The sequence below is a fragment of the Lathyrus oleraceus genome, chromosome 4 (assembly GCF_024323335.1).
Source record: "Lathyrus oleraceus cultivar Zhongwan6 chromosome 4, CAAS_Psat_ZW6_1.0, whole genome shotgun sequence".
NCBI lineage: Eukaryota > Viridiplantae > Streptophyta > Magnoliopsida > Fabales > Fabaceae > Lathyrus > Lathyrus oleraceus.
The window spans coordinates 157,337,954-157,354,099 of NC_066582.1; the positions used below are offsets into that span (position 1 = coordinate 157,337,954).

The 16,146-nt window shown below is 34.9% G+C and overlaps 1 protein-coding gene across 2 annotated transcripts; it reads left to right on the forward strand.

Moving 5' to 3' along the window:
- Positions 1–751: 751 nt before the first annotated feature.
- Positions 752–14,176, forward strand: LOC127074276 (lon protease homolog 2, peroxisomal). 2 transcript variants are annotated; one of them, XM_051015582.1, is made up of 18 exons: positions 752–883; positions 985–1,132; positions 1,572–1,684; positions 2,592–2,700; positions 3,072–3,241; positions 4,585–4,676; positions 5,008–5,187; positions 5,271–5,354; positions 6,444–6,571; positions 6,745–6,946; positions 7,038–7,244; positions 9,557–9,687; positions 10,201–10,414; positions 10,827–11,129; positions 11,417–11,611; positions 12,568–12,813; positions 13,253–13,354; positions 13,530–14,176. In XM_051015582.1, exons 2-18 carry the CDS (start codon positions 1,026–1,028, stop codon positions 13,611–13,613), a joined length of 2,667 nt encoding a protein of 888 aa, XP_050871539.1. In that variant the 5' UTR covers positions 752–883; positions 985–1,025; the 3' UTR covers positions 13,614–14,176. The 2 variants fall into 2 exon arrangements, with proteins under 2 accessions (XP_050871539.1, XP_050871540.1); XM_051015583.1 differs by lacking the exon at positions 752–883 and having other exon boundaries at positions 890–1,132; positions 13,530–13,647; positions 13,701–14,176.
- The last annotated feature ends 1,970 nt before the right edge of the window (positions 14,177–16,146 follow it).

The window sequence follows — 16,146 nt, forward strand, 5'->3', positions numbered from 1 at the left end:
AGATTTTGATCTTTAATATGTTTGAGTATTTCTCATTATAATATTTCTCCAAAACTATATCACCGATAGATTTTGTATTTCCGGTAAATTTTGTTTAGGCATTATGTCCATGTAATAAAGAAAAACCTTAAAAGTGAAAAATGTAAAATTTAAGTGAAATATATGCATTAGTTAACATATTTCGAAACTATAAAATGTTAAAGTAATTTTTTAGAAAGAAAATTTAGAAAAATATAATGACTAATTGTAAAGCATGACTATCAATATTTATAAATATTAAATATTAAAGAGGAATTACACATGTCTCATAAAATATATAAAATAACATCGATATTTATTCTAAATATTAAAGAGAAATTACACACGTCCCATAAAATATATTAAAATAATATTGATATTCTTTAAAATATAATTTTAAAATAATCTTTTTATAAGAATTTTCTTTAAGAAATATTATTCACATATATTAATTAATTGTCACTAATTTTTTTTTGATATTTATCATTTTTTTAAATATATTAACAAAGAGATGATATGTTTATGAATATAAACTATCATATAATTATAAATGTTAGATGTTAAAAAAATTAATTTTTATTTTAAATATTTATAAAATAATGTAAATGAATGATGATAGTGAATTAACTGAAAATGTATAATAATTAATTTTATTTATTTGATGAAAATTTAAAAATATTATTGTATATTTAAAAATTAAAAATACTGCAGTGTCGTCTTAATAAACTTAGGGAGATAGTGTATTTTCCAAATATTAAAAATAAAAAATAAAAACCGCCACAATAAACTCTTATTGTTTGAATCATAAATAAAAACGCGTATAAAAAAACAAATCAAAGGCGAGAAGAAGAAGAAAACGATGACAGTTAGTTCCGCTCAATTTGTCTCTTTCGAATTCGATTCTTTTCTCAATATTTATTTTCCATCGTAGTTCGAACCTTCTCATCGTTCATTCCTTTCTTTCAGAAACAAGGGTTTCCATTTTGATTCCACACCGAGTTCCGAACATGGCCGAATCGGTCGAGCTTCCGAGTCGCTTGGCGATCCTTCCTTTTAGAAACAAGGTCCTCTTACCTGGTGCTATCATCAGAATCCGTTGCACTTCCCCTAGCAGGTGCTTTTTTTCTTTGATTGCTGATAATTGTTTTTGTTTGTTTGATTGAAATTTCTACTTTCTGAGCTTTGATTCGTTCGCTTTAGATGTATCGTAGTTTTTTTTTTATGGTTTTCTTTTGCATGTTATGGTTAATTTGTAGTAGTTTTTGAAGTTGTGTTTTCGTAGTTGACTTCAAAAATTGAAGCACTTCACGGTTTTAGTTTTTATTTGTTTTGAATTTCTACACCAAGTAAGATGAGAAATTGAGAGTACTGTAATAGTTTTTGGTAAATGGTACTAGTAGTAGTCTTTTAGTTATGTTTACGGCGATTTTCATTTTTAGCCTTTAAAATACTATCAATTCTCTCTTTTAATCTGAGATTTGTGATTAAAATTTGTTTGATTTCTGTATTTTTCTTCAAGCAATATGTGTGATTGTTTCCTTTGTTAAATGAAGTGTGAAGTTGGTGGAACAAGAACTTTGGCAGAAAGAAGAGAAGGGGTTGATTGGAATCCTGCCTGTACGCGATGCTCTTGAAATTAAGTCAGCGGGTCCCACAGCATCTCAAGGTGATAAACTGGATTTTTACCTTTTTCCTCCTCGCCACTTGTTTTAAATAAAAGAGGGAGGTGAAATAACCCTCTTCTTATTTGTAATTAATGTTTTCCTGTGCTGGTGGTGCTATGGGTGTCAAGTGACAGTCGTCTGGTGGTAGAAAGAGTAAGGCATCTGTGGCAATGGTGGTAGAAGGAGTAAGCTGTCTGTGGTAATGGTGGAAAGTACCGATGACAGTGGAAGGTGTCGTGCTGTTGTGGCAAAGATGAAGGGTGTCAAATGGTGATAGTGATGGTGGTGGATGTCAAATGATAGTGGCAATGCTGGGGGTACCGGGAAACAGTGGCAGGTGGTGGTGGAGGGTGCTAAGTTGCTTGGCGGTGGAAATGTCAAGCAGCAGTAGTGGTGGTGGTGAAGATCTCTAGTGTCAAGTGCAATGCTAGGAGGAGGTGGCTATGGTGGAAGGTATGTAGTGGTTGTAGAGGGTGCCATGACACGACACGATGTGAATGGTGAAGGGTGCCTGGCGGTGATGGCGTTAGTAGAGGGTGGTGATACTTTAAGGTGCCAGTGAAAACTGAAACTGCCTGTTGAAGGTGGTGGAACTGGAGGGTGTTTTGTTGTGTTGGTGTAGGTGAGGCGGAGGATGTTTTTCGATTTCTGAACATAAGTTAGTTCATTTTATTAGTATATTTAAAATATTTTAAACCTATTTCCCTCTGCTGTAAACCCCAATTATCTGAATGAGTAGAGTTTAAGGAAGGATACATTTTTCCCTCTTCATTTCTCTTTCCCGCCTCTTAAATTTTGGACCAAATAAAAAAAGTTCATACAAGTCTCTACAATCCCGTCTATTTTCTTTGAACCAAACACTATATAAAAACTGATTTCAAAAGGCATTTTTGCTATTCCTCTTTGCAGGTGCAGGAGCCAATATTATAGAGCAAAGTTCAAAACTTCAGGACGGTTCATCAGATTCTCTCAAGCCTGATACCAAAAAGCAGAATGACGTTGTTCATTGGCACAACAGGTATAGATGAAGCGAACACTTTTCATGTCACTTTAAGAATCTCAAATCAAGTTTTTTGCTGATAAAGTGGTAAATTCTAACAGTTTGTCAGTAAATTTGAAATGTGTGAAGTTGTATAGGTCAAGTTATTTCCCCCCTTTCCTGGTGCATTATTTAGTTTGTTCTCCTCTATTTTGAACGGGTGTGTGTTGGAGGGGAAGAGGGGTTCTAACTGATAGTTTCTTCGTTATATTTCCACTTTCAGATTTGCATAATTACGAAGGCCAAATAATTTTTTTAATGTATTAGAATGAATCGCATATTTATCTTGTGACATTTTGGAAAGTAAAACCTACAAATTGAGGTCAATTTTAATATAACTTTAAATCCAGGGGGGTTGCTGCCCGACCATTACATTTATCAAGGGGAGTGGAGAAACCAAGTGGAAGGGTCACATATACCGTTGTTCTTGAAGGTTTGTGTAGATTTAGTGTCCTGGAACTAAGCACAAGAGGAATATACCAGACTGCAAAGATATCTTCCCTTGAGATGACTATGACTGGTATGTCATTCATCTTTTTCCCAGACATTCTATTTTGTATAGAAAGTGTATTCTTATACCCTTTCAGTTTTCTTTGTATCGAATTAAAACAACATAAGTTTTTGATAAGACTTCAGAGTTATGGCCTTTGGCAGTTGATTACTTGATATCAATACGCTTCTCCATCGGTTTGATTATTTTGCAATAAAAATTTGCCTTACTATGTGAGGACCCATGCCTTCCACACACAGTTCAATTCCAAAATATTAAATATATCACATTTTTTGTTTTCTTGGTATGAATGCGTAGATCTTTAAGTATAAGGCATAAGCATCGCTGGTAGTTAGGAACCTATCCTAGATCTGGGATCTGGGATTATGTCTTAGAACGTAGTTAGTTTGATATGATGCTCCTAGGTATGTATTAAGTTTCGTAAAATGTAGTCCATTACCTATTGAAAATATGTCAAAGACACAAAATGTTAGTAATGTTGATTGTTTTAATTACATACTCACTCCGGTGTCAAATATAAGTGTTAAGAGTCCCACATCGGACAATATATGACCTGAACATGACTTTATAAGTGGGGACAACCCTCACTCTACCAACCGGTTTTGTAGGGTTGAGTCAGGCCCAACCACACTTCTTAACATGGTATCAGAGTCTGGTTTAAGATCCGGTGGGCCACCTACTATGGTTTCCATTATCGGGCCACCCACCATTTATTTCCACGCTCCAGATGTCCAGTCCTGGGTGTGAGGGTGTGTGTTATGAGTCCCACATCGGACAATATATGGCCTGAACATGACTTTATAAGTGGGGACAACCCTCACTCTACCAATCGGTTCTGTAGGGTTGAGTCAGGCCCAACCACACTTAACAATAAGCAACAAATTTTTTTTTTCAATGGTCTTAAATATAAGCAACAATTTTTTTTTCAATGGTCTTAAATATTAGCAAAAGTCACTTATATTTATTACATTCAATGTCATTATTCCAAATATACCCCTACTTTTTTCACATTTCTATGTTTTTAATGATTACCAATCCAAAAAGTAGAGGTAAAATTAGAAAGAGTGCGAGACTTAAATGCATTTAGACATTTTTCTTAAAGGGTGAACTTTTCTGTTAAGTTGCTTATATATGAGACCGGATGGAGTACCTTCTAACTGATAAGGAGTACGCTAGTTTCCTAGGTCTTGAAATAGTTTATTATTCTATTTTTGTGATTTCAAATTAACATTTTAGCACCACGATAGAAGGGAAACAATTATTTTGGGCATTTCCCAAATGATTTAATCATTAACTAGATTTGATCACTATCTTTGAAGATGCTGAGTTGCTTCTGTTTTTCTAATCTATAGAGATGGAACAAATAGAGCAAGACCCAGATTACATAATGTTGTCTCGCCAATTCAAAGCAACAGCAACGGAGCTTATTTCTGTTCTGGAGCTGGTAAAACCTTGTAACCTCCACAGTTATATTAACATTATCTGAGAAACATGGAAATTCTGTTTGAGCATTGAGCTTTAAATCCCCCGTGTTCTGCTATAATTGGTTGGATAATATCATTATAGTCCATGTTTGTATGAAATATTTTGAACATGGACTTTAAAGTCTCTATTGGGGCTTCTATGTTTACATCTCTGATAGTGTCCGCATAGTCTTGTAATTGATATGAAATTTTTTGTTATAGGTATACACTATCAATTATAAAATTTTGAGCATGTCATGTTTTCTGTATTGCATTTGTATTAGGAGCTTACATTTTATTGCTTGTGTACAGAAACAAAAAACCGGTGGAAGAACCAAAGTCCTTTTGGACAACGTTCCTGTTCACAAGTTAGCTGATATATTTGTTGCAAGTTTTGAGATAAGTTTTGAAGAACAACTATCTATGTTGGATTCAGTTGGCCCTAAATTAAGGCTTTCAAAAGCAACTGAGTTAGTTGATAGGCATTTACAGGTTAGTAGTTAATGATGCTTGTCATGAGTCTAGTGTTGCATTATCTGTTTCTAATTCTACCTGTGCCTGTCTATTTTCAATAGTCAATACGTGTAGCTGAGAAAATTACACAGAAGGTTGAAGGTCAATTGTCAAAATCTCAAAAAGAGTTTCTTCTGCGTCAGCAGGTAAGGTTTCTCGCTCCATCTTTTTTATACATATTTGTCAAATTTTAGTACAAGGGTCTGGAAACTGTATTGATAAGCCTTACCGAGTTCAGTTATGTTTGATGCCAAGGTTTTTGATGACCATTATGATGGCATGATGACCAAAATCTCAAACTTTAATGAAATCCACACCAAGTACACTGACACGCAAATTTTGTAGACGAACTTCCCTACCGGCGGCCTTAGAGCCAATGCACGCCTTTAAGAAAACAGTTCTCAGCCTTACGCAAAAGAAAAACAACGTGCACCAAAACCCTGTCACAAGTTCTCCTTATAACTACACACATAATCAAATAACTACTAGATAACTGTCCTACCTTACATCTGCCTCTATGACTAATTCAATTCTGCCTTGTTATTTTCTTATTTTTCCTCAAATAGACAAGGCACATTTTAGGCCTGTTTTCTGCATACTCCAGAACCGGACTTACATTTTGAGCTCTAACAAATTCCTTCTGACTGAGTGGTATACCTTACCCTAGCCCCCAGCAAACACTTCCCCCAATGCGTTAGGATTTCATTTTCAATTTTTCATATGTACAGTTCTATATATCACTATTTAGGTGATACAAGGTAGCACCTTGGTGTGACTGATAAACCGTAACTTGCATTTATATATCACAGTTTATTTATGAATACAGAGTTTGTATAACATGATCAGTGTGTGCTGCTTAAGTGGTCACTGCTGTACCTTCTGCTCTTACTGAAAATGATGGTTTGTGGGTTTACGAGCACAACATTGAAAATTTCTTAGTCTTATAGCCATCGGTTGTAGTTAACTGAGATGATTCTGATATACAACATTTAGCTACTAGGTTATTATGGAAGTTTTGTCCAAGGAGAGAAATGGAAGGTAGTATTAAGCGTTTCTGCTTTGCTTCATGGCTGTAGTATGCTGGTATAATAGCAATATATTATACCAATGATTTAAGAAGTCTTGGTCAAATTTTCAGCAGAGGAGCATTTTACTGCTTTTTTATCTACTTAGGGTTTTTACTTTTTATCTTATTGAGATGTTCTTTGTCCTATTTTTTCTAAATAATATTTTAGATGAGGGCTATAAAAGAAGAACTTGGTGACAACGAGGATGATGAGGATGACTTGGTTGCGCTTGAAAGAAAGATGCAGAGTGCAGGAATGCCACCAAATGTATGGAAACTTGCACACAGAGAGTTGAGGTACTTTTTAATAGAAACATAATGAAATATGGTAATGATTGATCTTTGTGAGGTACTGCTTGCTATATATGTTGAATAAATAAATTGATGAGAAAACAAATATTGTCATCATCAAAGTGATTTTACAACCTTGTATTGACAATCAGTTCATTTTACTATAATTGTTCTCTCAGGAGGCTTAAAAAAATGCAGCCTCAGCAACCTGGGTACAACAGTTCGCGGGTTTACCTAGATCTTCTTGCTGATCTGCCCTGGCAGAAGGCCAGTGAAGAGAATGAACTAGACTTAAGAGCTGCACAAAAGCGACTGGACAGTGATCACTATGGTTTAGTGAAGGTCAAGCAACGGATTATTGAATACCTCGCAGTTCGCAAGGTTGTCAAATACTCTGTTACTATGCCTGTCAATATCTACTCGATTGCATAAATTGATGTGTTCCTAATTTAAGTGTATGTATGTATCACAGCTTAAACCAGATGCAAGGGGTCCAGTATTGTGCTTTGTTGGACCACCAGGTGTTGGGAAAACATCACTGGCATCTTCTATTGCTGCTGCTTTGGGCAGAAAGTTTATTCGCATATCCCTTGGTGGAGTCAAGGATGAGGCTGATATTAGAGGACATAGGAGAACATACATTGGAAGCATGCCTGGGCGGCTTATAGATGGATTAAAGGTTAAATTACACTTTATAAATTTTGATAATTGCATGTAATACTGTGGTATGTATGACATTTGCAAATAAATGTGATAAGTTATGATGGCTTTAGATTATTTTAATATATGGAATGATTGCATTTTCTTGCCATTTGGTTTTGTTTTAATGAATGAAACTAGAGCTAGTCAATGTTGGGAACATGGAGACAAATTCTAGATTCCAAATGTTCGTATAACTGTATATGGAAATTACTGATTCAATTAAACGATTCCTAGAAGAATGTTCAATAATTTTTTGATTGGGACATTAGACATGGGTTGTTCGGAATAAAAATGCATCAATGCAGATTTGGTGCATATGACTGGAGTGCTAGACCATATATTTCTTTCTTTGAATTCTCAAATGAATTGAAACAATGTTTTTTAATGATAAACTTCATTGAAATAATTAAGTGTTAGGCATGCAATAACATAGTAATGGATTGTGAGTATAGCAAAAGACATACAAATCCTAACTTAAATATGAAACTTAAAGATCACACAATACCAAAAGTCTCATATTTTATGTATCTTTGACCTCATAGAACACATTGAGGAGATAGAGGGAGATGTCGGCCATAGGATCCAAAGAAGGTGGTTAAAATGGAATACTCTTGGATGTGATATGCATAGTGAAGTTACACTCAAACATATAGAAATACTATATGGACGTTTTATTAAGACCCACAATGCTGTATTAAAATAAATATTGGACTGCTTAGAAACAAGAACGTAAATTCAATGTTGCAGAGATGAGCATGTAACAATGGATGAGTGGTTGATCAAGACAAGATAGGATTATGAACACATTCATTCGAGAGAAAATTGGGGTAACTCTCATCGTTGAAATATGATAGAGTTCTGTCTTAGGTGATTTAGACATTTATTTATGGAGAAAAGAACATTTGTAGAAAAATTGGTTTAGTATTCCTGATCACGACTAAGAAACCAGAGTTCCACGGAAGCAAGCCACGCTAAATAGTCTTATCCATTGACCATTTCCAAGGTGATAGTTAGGATTCCAGAAACAGAGCAAGAAGGGACATCATTTAAAGTTTTTTGACTTGACTGAGGGTCTTCTGGTGTCATTTTTGTGTTGCCATTTGCCAAAAGAAACTAGTTGCATATGAAATTTTGCCAAACCGAAAAGGATCAAGGAGAACTACCCAAATGGATTGGGAAGAGCCTGGCGACTCGATTTAGGTGGTCAGTGTGGAGTGAAGGAAAATTGCAAGCCAGTGCATGCATTACACATTCTGAGAAGGTGGCTGTGAGTGGTGGTAGAGTGCTTTACAATGATAATGCTTGGTGGGTTGGCTGGCTGGGGACTCTGATGGTTTCTGTTGATGGAAAATGGGCTGGCTGGTAGTGGTGACTTTTTTTTTGAAGAGGAAAGAAAAGGGGCACAGGGTTGGAGGATTCTGCTGGACCACATAACATAAGCTTGGACGGACTGAATAGAAGCATGACCTAATCCCCTTCTGATACCAAGTTGACAGGACCGACCCAACATGTTTAAAGGCCTAATGCAATTTCTATAGTAAGGCTTTTTGAAATAAATAAATAAATCAAGTTTTAGAGGCCAAGGGTTGAACACAGGTCTAGGAGAATATGAGGTCATTTATAAATAATTTGTCATATTATATATTTATAGCTAAATGGAACTTTTTAAGGCCTTATTTAGCCCAAAAATTTGAGGCCTAAAGCTCTAGCTTGGGCCTTGGCCCTTTGGCTAGCCCTGTAAGTTGAGATACCGAGAATTTAGCCAAACAGATATGTGAAACTTTGAGTGATTAGTATACACTTGCATTTAGTAAATTTTATGCTTACAAGAAAAATAAATATATATGTGCAACTTTTTGAATGCATGATTGTTATAAATATAACCATTATTCATGACTCTAAGTCTATTAATACTTTTATTTCTAACCGTCTATCTTCTTTTCTATTTCCAACATCAATAGTAGTTTTCATATGTGAATTCATGTGGTTGAGTTCGTTTGTTCTTTTACGGTCTCATGATATTAAGGTTTGTTTTCTCCGTGTGATTTAGAACAGCCCAGAGAGAACAAGGAGGCTAACAAATAGTTTTGATTAGTTAATTCATGTTACAGAGTTTTGTTTGTGTATGATCTTATGGTGTAAGTTATATTTCTGTTGCTAATATTTGCTAATGCTTTATCGATGCACGGATCATTGAACCAAATAATAAAATTTATAAAATTTATTTCTTGCTCTTTCTTTTCAAGGGGGATCGTATTCTTATAGATGCTTCTCACATTTGACTTACAGAGAGTAGCTGTTTGCAATCCTGTTATGTTGCTTGATGAAGTTGACAAGACAGGTTCTGATGTTCGTGGAGATCCAGCTTCAGCATTGCTAGAAGTTCTTGATCCAGAACAAAATAAAACATTTAATGATCAGTATCCTACACAATTTAAAATGTCTTCTCTCAATTTGGCCCCCTTCCCAATCCCATGTTCTTTTCAATTCGATAATTTGTGTAGATCCTACTCATGTAGAGTTTTTTCATTGTTTTGTTTTTCATTTTTATATATTCAAACACACACAAACTGTTGTTTTATGTAATTGGTTATGTGGTAGCTTTTTCTAATTGGTACACTTTTTCTTTTGCATTTTTACTATCTGGTTGTCTCTTGTCATCCTATGTCAGATTTTCCTAGTATATAGAGCTTCTTAGTTTGATATTTATTTAGCTAATGCCTAATGTTATATTTTTGTGCAGACTTAACTTTTGTGTCTTAGAGAGAATGAGTCAGTGCTAAATTCTATTTCTTGAAAAATATAGACATGTCACATGGTGTTAATGTTAGCAAATCATGTTCATTTTTTGTTGTTTTTCTAATAAGGTCTGCAAATAATGTTCATTTATTATAAACAGATTCATTCTGAAGTTATTCCTTAAATTTAGCTAGCTATTTGAATGTTCCATTTGATCTGTCCAAGGTAATTTTTGTGGCTACAGCAAATAGGATGCAGCCTATTCCTCCACCACTACTGGATAGGATGGAAGTGATTGAACTTCCTGGATATACACCTGAGGAAAAGCTCCAAATAGCCATGCGGCATTTGATTCCAAGAGTTTTGGACCAACATGGGTTGAGTTCTGAGTTTATTCAGATTCCAGAGGTATTGACTTTTTTTATATTTAAAAGCCAATCCAGAGACATGTTAAGTTTCTGCTCATTCAGCATTGACTGGAAGTGCTAATATTTTGGATGCCATCTTGGTTAAAATAAAACAAACAAATCAATCCGTATTTCATTGAAACAGAAAACCGGAGACAAATGCTGTATTTAATTTTTCCTGGTTTAGAGAATGTATGGGTTAGAGATCAGTGTTATAATTATTCAATATATCAGATCTGTATGCTGTCTGCACAAATCTTGGAAATTTACTGGTTTCTATGTTCAGACCTGGTCATATATATTTTTCTCTGCTTTCTTTGTTCTAGACATAAAGTCATTCGTTCTGTTCTGTTTGTACTCCTGGAAAGCAATTTAGCTGTATAGAATTCTAATCTAGAACTATTCTGACACAGGCAATGGTGAAACTTGTCATTCAGAGGTATACCAGGGAAGCTGGTGTGAGGAATTTGGAGAGGAATCTTGCTGCACTGGCTCGTGCTGCTGCAGTAAGGGTTGTAGAGCAAGAACAGGTGGTTCCATTAAACAAAGGGATACAAGGACTTTCTACCCCACTTCTGGAAAGTAGACTCGCTGATGGAACTGAAGTTGAAATGGATGTGATACCAATGAGTGTAAATAGTCGGGACATCTCAAACACATTCAGGATTCCCTCTCCGTTAGTTGTTGATGAAACCATGCTTGAAAAAGTTCTCGGGGTAATTGATATGCACTACCATTACTCTGTTCTAATAAAGGTCACTCGTGCTCCTGAATAATGTGGAGACTCACTAATAATTGCGCTTGATGCAGCCGCAGTTGTTGCTGCAACGGCCATGAAGTTGCAGCCACAGATTGTGGTCCTGGAGTTTTTTTTAAAACCTTGGTTAAAATATATATAACTTGTGACGATTTTCCTTCATTTTAATATTATCATGAAAGATCCTACATGCTCATAGTTTTCTCAGATGCTCAGGACTAATGCCCTATTTGTTATCAAATGCAGCCTCCAAGATTTGATGATAGAGAAGCTGCAGAACGCGTGGCTGCCCCTGGGGTCTCTGTTGGGCTGGTTTGGACTGCTTTTGGTGGAGAGGTTCAGTTTGTGGAGGCTTCAGCAATGGTAGGGAAGGGTGAACTGCATCTCACTGGACAACTTGGTGATGTAATCAAAGAATCAGCTCAGATTGCACTAACATGGGTAAACAAACATATCTAGTGAACTTCCCTCCCCTATCGCCTTTACAGTTTTGTTTCTTTAGCTTACAGATAAGCCATTGAAAAAGAGCGAATTAATCTGAATTGCTTGAGAGGCTAAACCCTCATCCTTATCTATTTTATAAGAGAGTTTTCAATCAAGATCCTTAAATTAGAGGGAAAGAATAAAAGCTACCATCTGAAAGATGTAAACATGATATCTACTATAATATCTAGATAATATCTTAACACTCCCACTCAAGTTGATGCTTTATATCATATGCATCAAGTTTGGCCCATAGATAAGATATATGGGTTTGAATTTCATTGCAAAAGTTCTAAAATTTCATCAAGAAAATCCACATTCATCTAAAGAAATCATCAATGAAAGATGAAATACCTGAACCACTACACAGAACTAACATGAGTTGGGTCCTAGATTTTGGGAATGGTGTGTGGTGTGTGTGAGGTTATATTTGTTTTAGTATTTTATATATTAAATAAATATCTTTTTCTATTTATATATAATAGTAATAGTACTATAGCTCCCCTGCCACCGTTAGCCTGCGGCGCGGTGCTTTATTGTGTCTGTGTATACAATTGCCCATGTAAACTACTATATTTATTTGAAATTTTACAATTGAAAAATTTATTATAGTTTTCTATGATTTGTAATAATGAATGCTTATATTATATAGTAAAGAATAATTTCTATCTTGATTGGTTCACTCTTATTTGCATCATGTTTATTGGGATCATGGGCATAAGAGGTGTGATGAGCTAGGTGTCATTATATGTGTGTCACAAAATGAAAAAGATCTAGAAGTATGTCTCACAATGAACAGAAATGATATGCATGTCACCATACATTTGTCGCCCCACTGTTATAAGTGCTCAACTCATGAATTTGGATCGAGAATCATTACTTGCCTTTTTGACTTTAAAGGATTGCATTCATAGGTAAGAGCAAGGGCAGCTGATTTTAGGCTTGCTGTTGAAGAGGGATTTAATCTTTTGGAGGGCCGTGATGTACATATTCATTTTCCTGCGGGTGCTGTTCCTAAAGATGGCCCCTCGGCAGGTGTGACTTTAGTCACGTCATTGGTATCCCTTTTCACTCAGAAAAGCGTGAGGTCAGATACAGCTATGACTGGAGAGATGACTTTGAGAGGATTAGTTCTACCTGTTGGAGGTGTCAAGGACAAGGTAAAATTCTCATGTCTTCATGAACTGATAGTTAACTTACTGAAACGCGACTATAGACATTATGATAGTATTATCAAAGAAAATAAGGAAAATTCCTTGTTGCAAGATGAAATCCCAAGAGTATTAGGAGATTCTAGACCCTTCTAATGCTAAAATATGGCCATTAAGTTTATACAATTGAAATAAATACCCGATTCTCTAAATCTCTCTTCTTATTTATAGATAACTCATCTTATTTTTGTTAACTAACTTAGCCTCTTAACTACCCTCTCAATTAACTAACCTATGAATGCTCCCCCTCCCCCCTAAAGGTGAAGAACTATTTAAAAATGGCCATCTGAATATAACCATTTTTGGTTGACAGACTGACAGTGACAGATTAAAAAGGTTAAATTTGTACAGAGTAGCATAATGTGATTTTTATTTATCTCCCACACAGATATTAGCTGCCCATCGTTATGGTATCAAGAGAGTTATCTTGCCTGAAAGGAACCTCAAAGACTTGGTTGAAATACCATCAACAGTACTGGCCAATTTGGAGGTAATTCTGCTTGCAGAATAGCTGCTCAGAGAGTAATCAGCTGAGCACGGTTCCTACATATTCACTTACATATTTTCAATTTTTTTCTACATTGTTATGGTGGTAACTGATAATATCTTCTCACCGCTGAAGTGAAACATACAATCTTCATTTCCTCTTTGAATTTTGTTAACAGATACTGCCAGCAAAACGAATGGAAGATGTGTTAGAGCATGCTTTTGATGGAGGGTGCCCATGGAGACAACACTCTAAGTTATAGCAGTATTCTTGACTTACAACATGTATTAGTATACCTCTTGGGTTTCAGCCATTAATGGTTTGTATATCATCTATTCAAAGTCGTGAACTCTGAATGTCGTGATACTGCGGACCAAGTATATTCAACTGGACGTTCCTAATCGAATAAATTCCAAGAAATCGACAATCTGGATGGAGCTTACATGTCCATGTATATTCTTAGGACCCACTTTCCACAATTGAAGTTGTTCTTGCAAAAGGGGAAAAACTGCATGTCATGCTCTTCATTTAACATCATCTTCCCAGGCTCACTGTTGTAAATTGTATCTGTCTGCCCTATATCCTCTTTTTCTTCTTAAATAGATTGTGCATAAAATAATAAAGCATTGTTTCCTGACTTTCTCTAAAGTGGGGGATGGCTCTCTCTTGAATGTGGTTTTTGTTATTTCTTTTACCCCTCCCCTCTGTTAGCCCCTCGGTTGGTATTTTTGGAATACATGTTATGAAAGTGGGTATTTATTTATGTAAAATATATTTAAATAAAAATAAAAGTTTTAAAAAGCTATTATACTTGGACACCTCTAACTCTTCCTCGTCTTATTTTCTCTCTATCATTCTCTTCATGTCACATCACAAACCTATCATGTCGATTTCTATTTTTTTCCCTAGGTGTAGATTGGAATTGTATGAGTGTCTAAAGATCATTTTCTTAATTTAAATGATGAAAGTTGCTTTACAGTACTACTTCAAACTTTAAATTTTTTAAATAGAAAAGCATTTTAACACTATTTTCTGATATTTTTTCTTGTACATGATTTTTTTTATATTGTAAAAAATGAAGTATTGACTTTTATTTAAATGGTAAAATGAATATAGAGAAATAATTAAGTAAAACGAAAGAAGCAACACAACAAATAGAAAAGAAAAGTCAAGAAACATCAACCAGAGCGAGGAATAGCACCACAACCCATCGGATAGAAGCTTGCCTCGGATCCGCGATCTGAAGAAAGTCTGACGAGATGTTCTGGGAATACTGAGAGGTAAGCATGTAAACGAGTGTTGCTTTATCCTTGAGAGAGAAAGAAATCCTCAAAAAATAAGACTGAATAATCAACTTCTAAGAGAGACATAATAAATAATCATGCTCACCTTATGATTCACTTCAGATAGTTCATAAATTGAAGTATTCTTTACGAGTCTTTTTTTTTATCAGTGTACGATTTTTGTTAGATTGATTTAAATTGAACATCTATAAAAGAAAATAATTAAGTGGATCATAAAAAGTTGGTAATAAATGTTACCACATTTTTTAAAATTTTAAAATATTACAAGCTACCTTCAAATGACCCAATATAACATCATAACCATAATCTTTTTCATGATATTGTTGTATGCAGAGCTTGAACCATAACATCATAACCACTATCACCATTATAGTAATCGTCATTTCTCTAGAAGTGTTTACACTTCCACTTCCTTAAACACACCAGGAAAAATAGCAACAACACTTTCATTAGGACTATTCTTATGTACAAAACTGTGTATTGGATTTTTGTTGGTGGTTTTCACGTGGAAGTTGAATCGTTGCTGCATGGATGAGACTTCGTTGAATTGATTGTTGGTTTAAAAAAAACTTGTTCCATGCAGTATCAATTTGATAAAAGATTTTAACAACGCTATAACAAGTACAAGAGATTTAAAAAAAAAGTAGTAATAAAGTCAAATTTAAAATCTACGAAACTCGTTTTTTTTAAAAATAATCATATTTTCCGTTTTAAATTCTAAAATAACGTATTTTTTAAAATAATCATGGAAATAACCAACTTTCATGACTTATGCGCCAGTTGAACTGACGCATCTATTATCCAATCAACAGGAGGCGTCCAAATCATTGGCGCATGCATTGGGTCATGCATGTGAAGCGCCACATGCAATATCGCATGCATGAGAAGGCGTCACATGTATTGGCGCATGCATGTAGTCATGTGAGTGTGTGCCAAAAACATTGGCGCGTGCATGTAGGCATGTGTGTGTGCGTCCAAAGCAATGACGCATGTATATGTGCACTCATCTATAAATACACAACATTTCTCCCATAATTTTTTCACACGACTTCTTACCCTCCTTCAATTTTCCTTCAATTTCCTTCAATTTTCTTTTCTTTAAAATGTCTGTATATTCATATATTCACAAGAGAAATGTCGATTTAATCTTTTCAGTAGTGCAGTCTCCGATAAAGATCCGATTTTGGAATGTAGATATGTTTGAATATCTTAACAGGATCTTGAACCGTTTGTTAGATAGAGACATTACAGATGGTGAAAGGATCAGAAGAATTCAATAACTTGATACCACGTTCAACCAAAATGGAGAAGTTCATTTTTGAGTGGATATTAAGACTAATAGAGACGTTCACAGAATGATCTATACTCCTTACAAAATTGTTTTGATGGTTGTAATCACATAGTTATGTTACTGTAATTGCATAATTATGTTGTTGTAATCGCATAGTTATGTTGTTTATGTGTTGTATTTGTTAGTGATGATATTTTATT

Excerpts from the sequence above, each read along its gene's own strand:
- LOC127074276 (XM_051015582.1), top strand. The coding sequence starts at position 1,026 with ATGGCCGAATCGGTCGAGCTTCCGAGTCGCTTGGCGATCCTTCCTTTT. Across the intron at positions 1,133-1,571 it reads CGTTGCACTTCCCCTAGCAG|TGTGAAGTTGGTGGAACAAG; the intron begins GTGCTTTTTTTC and ends TGTTAAATGAAG. Across the intron at positions 13,355-13,529 it reads CAGTACTGGCCAATTTGGAG|ATACTGCCAGCAAAACGAAT; the intron begins GTAATTCTGCTT and ends TTTTGTTAACAG.